The following is a 9,971-nucleotide window of genomic DNA, read 5'->3' on the forward strand; positions in this document are numbered from 1 at the left end:
GGCATTAGGTGCTGGTGGCAACAGCAGAGAGGTTGTTCTCCTGGCATTCGGTGCTGGTGGCAACAGCAGAGAGGTTGTTCTCCTGGCATTCAGTGCTGGTGGCAAAAGCAAGGTCGTTTCCCCCGGCCTACAGGGCCAATGGCAGCTGCTGCAAAGCTCCTCCAGCAATCAGGGATGGCAGTGCCAGCGGCAGTGGGCTCTTCAAGATGGCAGCACTGGCAATGCAACATCTGCAGCTGAAGCAGGAATTGTGGCCTGGCCTGGCCATGGAGCCAGAGACTCTTGGTTCAATGGAGTCAGCAAAGTGTGCCCAGTGGCAAAGACATGGCACTTAAAGTGGGGCGACTCCTACATTGGTGGGTCTGGGCCAAGTGACAGCAGTGATGCGGTGGAGGTCTCCCTTGAGGCTAGGGCTGGCATGGACAAAGTCGGATAGACTGATGTTCTGAACTTCTTTTTTGTTTTTCTAATTTATTATTATGATGTATAATGCTGGACTATTTATTTCTTCAATTTTCTAATTCTTTTGTTTGCTAGGAATTCAATCTTGAGTATCTGTACCTAGGTACCTCTGTACCTGAGATGCCGCTGTAATATGTTGACTGTAAACTTTTCACATATTCATTTGAGTACATGTGACAATAAAGCTAATTTAATAATTCAATTCAAATATCGAGAGTGTCAGCCTAAATTGCTCAATCTCTTTTCATAAGACAAGTTCATCTCTGGAAGCCATTGAGTAAAACACTTTCTGAACTGACTTCAATAGAACTACATCCTTCCTCAAGTAAAGGACCCAAAACTGTGTGCAATACTTCTGCTACAGTCTCATGAATGAGTCGTGTAGTTGCAGCAACACTTCACTACTTTCATACTCGATTTCTTTAGCAATCAATGCCAAAATTCCATTTGCCTTCCTTATTATCTGATGTAACTACATCACATGGAGTTCAGAAGATCGATAAAGTAGCTGCTCACTGCCCTTGGAAGGGCAGTCAGTGAGGTCAACAAATGCCAGGCATGCCAGTGGCATTTCAACAATGAATAGAATAGAAATTTCCTTCAGAGACAGTAAGAATGGAAGGGTCCTGACCCAAAATGTTAACTTTCCTGCTCCTCTGATGCTGCCTGGTCTGCTGTGTTCATCCAGCTCCACACTGTGTTATCTATAGATATTTCCCTGTTCTGTTCACTTCATAATCCTTCAAGCTAAATGCTGAATGAGATACACAATTGTTCACTCAGATCCTAGCTGAGGGCACTCCACCATTTCAATCCTCAACTCAGAACAGTTTGTTTTCAAAATATGATAGAGATTAAACAGGCAAGGACAAAATATGTATTCTTTGTTGACCTGTTGCAGCAAATTTTGGGCCAATAATTTAGCTTGAATCCTTAATTTTTGAAGCAACTAGTTAATTTTTTAGAATATTTGAACAAATGTTTTGTGCAATAAATTGCACTGTAGAAATATTAGGATAGTGTTGTAGATTATCCCTTTAACTGGGTATGGTCTATAAACTGTATACATTATCAGGCAAAATAGAACATCATCTGTCATGTGACACCATTGACACTTGTTTGTTGACCACCTAATTTTATTTCCAGGCCCCGTAGTAACAGACACATTAAGGGGATCTTTGTCACTCAATGACACTATGGGCAATTTAGCATGGCCAATCCACCTAACCTATATATCTTTGGATTGTGAGAGGAAACCAGAGCACCAGGAGGAAACCCACACAAACCCCACACAGACAATCGCTCGAGGCTAGAATCAGACCGAGGTCCCTGGTGCAGTGAAGTAGCATGCTAACCGCTGAGCTGCCGTGCCACATTGTAAAAAATTACTTGAAGGTATGAGGCGAATGAAGAAAAGGAAACCACCACCAATGAAAAGCGATCCCGAAAGGCTGAACCTTCGGGAAAACCTCTGGAGAAAAAGCCAGGCAGCTATATAGGCTGGAACTTCGATGACTGCAGAGAAGAAACAGTTCAAATAGTCATCACCATGGAGATTGGGTGTGTTCAAAGACAGACCAAAGTATCCAGCTGAAGTAATCATCCTGCAAAACAAAATGGAAGAATCTTCTTGTAAAATGATTTTTTTTAAACTTGCCTCCCCAAACTCTCCTCTTCCATTATAGTTTTACTGGGATTTTCTTTCTCTTCCTGTTCCACCCCTCCAAGAGTCAGGCAGCATATCTGCTCTCTAGAGTCTGTAAGAATGCCAAGAATGAGAAGGTGATCAGAAACACTGGCTGCAGTCAACTTGTACTCTAAATTTACCTCCCTCACCACTGAGAAACAGCAGCATGCCTATTGGAGTTTGTTTGGAAAATCAAACATTGTACACAAAGTTGTTTGTATGGTCCCATTCTGGATTTTTTTCCTTCCATTTTTCTAAGAAATAGCACATTGGCTACCCATGATCCATCTAGCTCCTAAGAGGCTGAGCAAGTGAGTTCTGCACTTTCCTACCCTCAGTGCTACAGATTAGAGAATGATCTGTTCAGGGGTCACAGCTCAGAAGGCGGCCATTTGACCTATAATGTCACTATTGCTCTCTAAAGAAGCAATTCGCTGAATGTAACTCATCCTCCTTCTCCACATAACCATGCACATTTTTCCTTTCTAGATAATGATCCAATTCCCTCTTGAGTGCTTCAGTTGAACTTTTATCCACCCTCCAACACACTTTCAAGTTGCGTTGTCAAAATCCCAATTATTCACTGTGTGAAAAAGATATTCTTCATCCAGCCATTGCTTCTTTTGCCAATTGAATCACCTCTCACTTACATTCATTAAAATATTTGCATTGGTTCATATCCCTGTACAATTAATTGCTTGAAAGGACAGAAAAGCTCAGCAGGTCTGGCAGCATCTGTGAAGAGAAAATTAGAGTTTTAGACTGTGACCCTTCCTTAGAACATTCTGAGGAAGGGTCACCGGATCTGAAATGTTAACTCTGATTTTCTCTTCACAGATGCTGCCAGACCTGCTGAGCTTTTCCAGCAACTTCTGTTTTTGTTCCTGATTTGCAGCATCCACAGTTCTTTTGGTTTTTAGTTGCTTGAAAGTCCTGAATTTGAAGGCTGCTAAAAAGAGACACAAAGTCAAATTTTGTTTTCTGTGGCATAGGAGAGATGAGTGAACACTGAGTTGGCTTAATGGTCATAAAGGCCAGGAGGAGATGATTAGGGGCATAGGATTGTGAGGGTCAGGAGGATGGATGCTGGGGCACAGGGTGGTATAAGAGGTTATGGAAGGATAGGTGTAGTTTCATATATTGGCACAGGGGTTCTGAGGTGGTAGTTTGATAGATGGGCATAGGATAGCGCAGGAAAAATGAAATGCATCCTGATGAAGGGTGTAAACCCAAAACGTCAACATTCCTGCTCCTCTGATGCTGCCTGACCTGCTGTGTTCCTCCAGCTCCACACTGTATTGAAAAGCGATGGGGATGGCTTCAGGTTTAAGGAATATGTGGGACCATGGCAGATGGATGGATGGACATGTTATGGCAAAGGGTGTATAAGGAGCCATGGGGGAATGGGTTGATGGGCATAGAATGGCATAGGGTTATTAAGGTCTTGGGGAATGGTTGGCATGCATGAGGTATAGATAGTGATGCAATAGGAGCAGACAGTTGTTTTCTGGTTTATTCTTCATTTTTAAATTTTGCATACAGTGCCAGACTCCCCAGGTAGACCAGCTCAGGAACTGAGCAGCCTCATAGGCTGTTCCTGGGTCACCAAAGCAGCCTGCCCCATAATGGCAAAGTGAGGGGAGCTATTTTTAACGTTCAATGTCACAAAAATGATATTTCTCCAGCCTCCGCACTCTGTCACAGTACAAAAAGTGGAATTGACAATGTCTGAAAGCCAGGGTGCTTATGAAGGATGTAAAGGTTTTTGAGGGGGCACAGAAGAAATTATTAATGAGGGACTATTGTCACATGGACAGACAACATTTCAGAACTTTTAGAATAGAATAGAATAGAATAACAATTTATTGTCATGTGAATTTTTACAAAAAAAGTGAAAAGTTTTATAAGTTGCCATACAACGGTGCCTAAATTAATGACAGAAGTCACAAAAAATGTATAAGTTCATCACAGTTCAGTTAATGGCTGCTGGCTTCGGGGTATGCTGGAAAAACAGGCTGAGCTGAGAAAGCTAAGAGGACATATGTGAGAGTCTTCTTAAATCATGATTAGTTTAGATATTGTAAGTAAAGAGGAACTATTTTCAATGGCTGGAGGAACAATAATCAGAGTGCACAGACTGAAGGTCAAAGAACCAGATGTGGCATGAGAAATACATTTTCAGTACAAGAAATGATGAGGTTTTAGGATGCAATACCTGATAATCTTCAGAAAGGAATTGGATAACTACTTGAAGTAGAAAACTTACAAGGGTATTGGGAAAAAGTAGAGGAATGGGAACTCGATTGTTCTTCAAAAGGACTTTGAACAAAGAACAAAGAACAATTCAGCACAGGAACAGACCCTTCAACCTTCCAAACCTACGCCAACACATTTTGTCCTCCCATACTAAAATTGTCTTCATTTACAGGATCCGTATTCCTCTATTCCCTTCCTATTCATGTATTTGTCCAGGTGCTTCTTGAATGCTGCTATTGTGTCTGCTTCCACAACCTCCTCTGGCAATGTGTACCAGGTATGCACCACCCTTTGTGTGAAAAATTTGCCTCGCACATCTCTTTTAAACTTCCACTCTTGCACCTTGAACCTGTGTCTCCTAAAAATTGACCCCTCCACTCTGGGAAAAAGCCTCATATTTTCCACTCTATCCATGCCACTCACAATCTTATAAACTTCTATCAGGTCACCCCTCAACCTCTTGCATTCCAGTGAAAACAAACCTAGTCTATCCAAACATTCTTTGAGGCTAAAATCCCCCATACCAGGCAACATCCAGGTAAACCTTTCTGTACCTTCTCTAAAGCATCCACATCCTTCTGGTAGTATGTTGACCAGTTCTGTACGCAATTCCAAGTGTGGCCTAACTAAAGTTCTGTAAAGCTGCAGCATAACTTGTTTATCCTTATACTCAATGCCCCTTCCAATGAAGGCAAGTATGCTATAGGCCTTTTTCACTACTTTAGCTACCTGCACTGCCACGTTCAGTGATCTGCAGACCTGTACACCCAGGTCCCTCTGCATATGAATACTCCAAAGGGTACTGCCATTCACTGTGTAATTTCCCATTGTACCTGACCTTCCAAAATACATTCTCTCACATTTGTCTGGATTAAGCTCCATCTGCTATTTTTCTTCCCTTATCTATATCCTGCTGTGTCGTCTGACAATGCTCCTCACTATCTGCAACTCCACCAATCTTTGTATCATCTGTAAACTTAATAATTAGACCAGCAACATTTTCCTCCAAATCATTTATGTAGATCACAAACAGCAGTAGTCCCAGCACTGATCCCTGTGGAACACCACTAGTCATAACTCTCTAATCCAAAAAGCATCCTTCCACCACTACCCTCTCTCTCGGTTGACTATCCAGTTTTGTATCCATCTTGCCAGCTCACCCCTGATTCATGTGACTTCACCTTTTGTACCAGTCTGCCATGAGGGACCTTGTCAAAGGTTTTACTGAAGTCCAAGTAGACAACATCAACCACTTTTCCCTCATCAATCATCTTTGTCAATTCCTCAAAAAAATTGGTAAAGTTAGTGAGGCACAGCCTCCCCCACACAAAGCCATGCTGTCCATTGCTAATAAGTCCATTTGCTTCTAAATGTATATAGGTCTTGTCCCTGAGAATCTTTTCCAATAATTTACCTACCACTGAAGTGACACTCACAGCCCACTAATTTCCAGCATTACCCTTATTAAACAATGGGACAACATTGGCTATTCTCCAGTCTTCTGGGACCTCACCTGTGGCCAAAGAGGATACAAAGATGTCTGTCAATGCTCTAGTAATTGGTATTGTTGCCTCCCTTAATATTCTGGGATAGATCCCATCAGGACCCAGGGACTTATCTATCTTTATACTTTTTAAGATGCATAACACTTCTTCCTTTTTAATAGAATCTTGGCTTAGAAACTTGACACTCCATTCCCTGAGATCATCCTCCACCAATTCCTTCTCTTTGGTGAATACCAACACAAGGCATACGTTTAGGACCTCATCTATCTCTTCTGGCTCCACACATAGATTCCCTCCTTTGACCTTGAGTGGGCCAACCCTTTCCCTGGCTACCCTCTTGTTTTTATATATGTATAAACAGTCTTGGGATTCTCCTTAATCTTGTTCGCTAATGACTTTTTATAACCCCTTTTAGATCTTCTAATTATTTGCTTGTTCTTTCCTACTTATATACTTCAAGTGTTTGATCAGTTCTTATCCCCTTAGACCTTACGCATGCTTTCTTTTTCTTTTTGACCAAGTTCATAACATCTCTGGCAATCCGAGGTTCACATAATTTGCTTTACCTGTGCTTCATTCTTTCAGGAATGTGCCGCTCCTGAACTCGTATCAATTGCCATCTGAAATACTCCCACATGTCTGCTGTAGGTTTATCCTCAAATAGCCACCTCCAGTCATCTGTGTCCAGTTCCTGCCTAATATTGTTGTAGTTCGCCTTCCCCCAGTTTAACACCTTCAATTGGGGACTGCTGTTATCCTTATCCATGGGTATCTTAAAACTCATAGTATTATGATCACTACTCCCGAAATGGTCCCCTACAGAAACTTCACCCACCTGGCCTGGCTCATTTCCCAAAACCAGATCCAGTATAATCCCTGAAGAAGGGTCTAGGTCTGAAACGTCAGCTTTCCTGCTCCTCTGATGCTGCTTGGCCTGCTGTGTTCATTCAGTTCTACACCTTGTTATCTCAGATTCTCCAGCATCTGCAGTTCCTACTATCTCTCCCAGTATAATCCCTTCCTTGTTTGGACTGTTTACATATTATGTCAAGAAGCCCTCCTGAATATCCTTACAATTTCTGCCCTATTCAGGCTCCTAGCATGAAGTGAGTCCCAGTCAATATAGGGGAAGTTAAAATCACCCACCACAACAACCCTGCTGTTTTTACATCTTTCCAAAATTTGTCTGCATATTCTCTTCTCTATCTCCTGCTGGCTGTTGGGAGGCCTGTGGTATATGATGAAGAAAATATTCACAGCATTTTTGCATTTTTATATTATCATCTAAATAAAATAAAGAGTTTCAGTTAAATGCTGGATCACAATTACCTGTCTTTTACATTTGTGTTGAAATCTATACGGAGCTACCCAATGGCTTTGTGCATAAATATAACAACAAGTCCAATATTAAAATGTGCTAATGATAAAGAATTCATGACTTTAATGTCTGGCAATACAATGCACAAAAGTTCAGGTATTCTTTGTTTCCATGATTGTATTACAGCAGAAATAGGGCATATCGGTTGATTCCAGAGTTGAGAGGGTTGGATTATGAGGAAAGACTGAGTAAAGTGGCATTATACTCATTGGAATTTAGAAGAATGAGGGGAGATCTTATAGAAACATATAAAATTATGAAGGGAATAGATAAGGTGGAGGCAGGGAGGTTGTTTCCGCTAGCAGGTGAAACTAGGACTAGAGGACATCGCCTCAAAATAAAGGGAAGCCGATGTAGGACTGAGGTCAGGAGGAACTTCTTCACCGAAAGGGTTGTGAATCTGTGGAATTCCCTGCCCAGTGAAGCAGTTGAAGCTACCTCACTGAATGTTTTTAAGGCAAGGCTAGAAACATTTTTGAACAGTAAAGGAATTAAGGGTTATGGTGAGTGGGCGGGTAAGTGGAGCTGAGTCTCAAAAAGATCAGCCATGATCTTATTAAATGGCGGGGCAGGCTTGAGGGGCCAGATGGCCTACTCCTGCTCCTAGTTCTTATGTTTTTATGTTGTTCTTATGTTCTTATATCATATCAGGTAAATCTCATCCTGCTCATTGTTTCTTAGGATCTTTTATCGATTGTGGTATTTTATATACTGGAGCAATTTTAACTTATTTGGTCAAATGGCCTGCTTCAGTAGAGTACTAGTCTATGACTCAATTAAATACTTACCATACTAGAATGTTTATGACACCAATGGCTTGCATGCTCCGGTTTCTAAACATGTCAATCACTGAAAAATGTTGTTTTTGTTCATTTTTCATAACTTCAAGCTGGAAATATGGAAGATTTAGCATTAGTCCCTATTAGAAACTAGCAATATGACTTTCTAACATTATTAGGTTATTCAAGGTGAGTTGATCCAGAAAAATAATTTGAAAACAGTGCAGAATAACTTATTACATTTCCCTCTCATGTCACCTATTATGTTGATCCTGCAGTACCTGTAGAGAAAAGAAAGGAGGGACTCTGGGTAAACATAATAAAGTACACTTTTATTGATGCAGAGAATGTCACAGTTCATCATACTGTCTCAATCTTCAAAGATAAACACTGCTGCAGTCATTGCAATATGTGGTCGGATATTTAAATGATTTTGTGAATTAGGACAATACATACCAGACTAAATCAATCTATATATAACATTTCAAATACAAAACACAATAACACTGTACATTATCTTTCATCCTTCAAACTCGTTCAGAGTTGAGCAGTTGGAGAGTGGGCTGGACTTAATATTATGTATATTTTCACTGCAAAAATTCTTTTTTTACTAATGTGTTTGTCATTAAAGATGGCAGGGCAGATTGACAGAGCAGTTAATAAAGAACGAAGGCTTTACTGATCAGGACATAGAAAGTAAGAGCAAGAAGTTAGGTTGAATCTGGATAAGACACTAGTTTGGCCTCAGCTGGTGTATTGTGACTAGTCTGGGCGTCATATTTTAGGAAGTCAAGGCATTGAAAGAAGTGCCCAAGAGGTTTATGAATGATTCCAGAGAAGAAGAATTCTAGTTATTAAGATATATTGGAGAAGCTGGAACTGCTCTCCGTGGAGAAGAAAAGGCTGATAGGAGACCCAATGAAGGGAGGCTTGCAAAGACTATAATAGATAACCCATTAGTGAATGGATTCATCAAGGATGCTGCAGAAATGGAGCTCATTTAAACTATTCCATTTCAAAGTAAAATTTGAGTGTAACTTGGATTCATTATCTGTATATCAAACTTTTTACCTGTACCTGCAGATTCATTTGGGGAGCAATAGTAAACATACTTTGTCTTCATAGTTTTCATGGTGTATATTTGACTAATATAAAGACTACTGAGAAAAAAGAAAATTTCAAAAATTGAAGTGGGAGGAAATCATAATGTAAACAGTGAATCTAATCATTGTGTGAGGGTCTGGGGACACTTCAATGCAGACATGTCTTTATGAGCTAATGGAATAGTCCCTAAATACTACTAAATTAAGTAAAGACTCCAAAGTGACTGAGTAAAGTTATCCAATTGTGTGTTTAGATACAAATCCAGTCTCAGAACTCTGCTGAATTAGTTACAGTTGGGCCAAGATAATCAGCAGCCATGAGAAAAAATTTGTGAAATGGTTTAACGAGTGAATGCAAATTGTACTGTGGTAAGGAGCTAAACAAATCTTGCTTGATATCTTGTTTGTGCAGTTGGTAGTTATAAAATTGTTCTCATACCCCAGAGAACTGAAAACAAATCAGCAAAAATTCCTAATTGCTGAAAACTAAATAATCCTTTAGGCAAAGGAAGAACTGGACTTTGAGACCTGTAAGACAATATATGATATCACAATCTGGGCTCTCGTACACAAAAAAGTCATTTGTACAAGGAAGTTACTAACATCTCACTTTCCCTACCTCAGGAAGAGATACCTCACAGGATGCCATGGACCATGCATTATAACATGGTAGCAAGTCTTCAGAACAGAAAGGCGATTTAAATAACTGGGTATAAATCAACAGGTCTCTACTATAACAAAGTGTGGAACTGGGGGAACACAGCAGGGCCAGGCAGCATCAGAGGAGCAGGAAAGCTGACA

The 9,971-nt window shown here is 40.5% G+C and overlaps 1 protein-coding gene across 1 annotated transcript in view; it reads right to left on the reverse strand.

The window, feature by feature from the left end:
* LOC109932290 (solute carrier family 22 member 5-like) overlaps positions 1-9,971 on the reverse strand; it is a 47,659-nt gene that overhangs the window by 17,100 nt on the left and 20,588 nt on the right. The window contains exons 6-7 of the mRNA XM_048603629.1: positions 8,077-8,177; positions 1,852-2,066 (exon numbers count right to left, since the gene is read on the reverse strand). Of these exons, the coding sequence (XP_048459586.1) occupies positions 1,852-2,066; positions 8,077-8,177 (316 nt within the window). The remainder of the gene's footprint in view (positions 1-1,851; positions 2,067-8,076; positions 8,178-9,971) is intronic.

This window comes from Rhincodon typus, chromosome 12, assembly GCF_021869965.1.
Source record: "Rhincodon typus isolate 14 chromosome 12, sRhiTyp1.1, whole genome shotgun sequence".
NCBI classification, from domain to species: Eukaryota; Metazoa; Chordata; class Chondrichthyes; order Orectolobiformes; family Rhincodontidae; genus Rhincodon; species Rhincodon typus.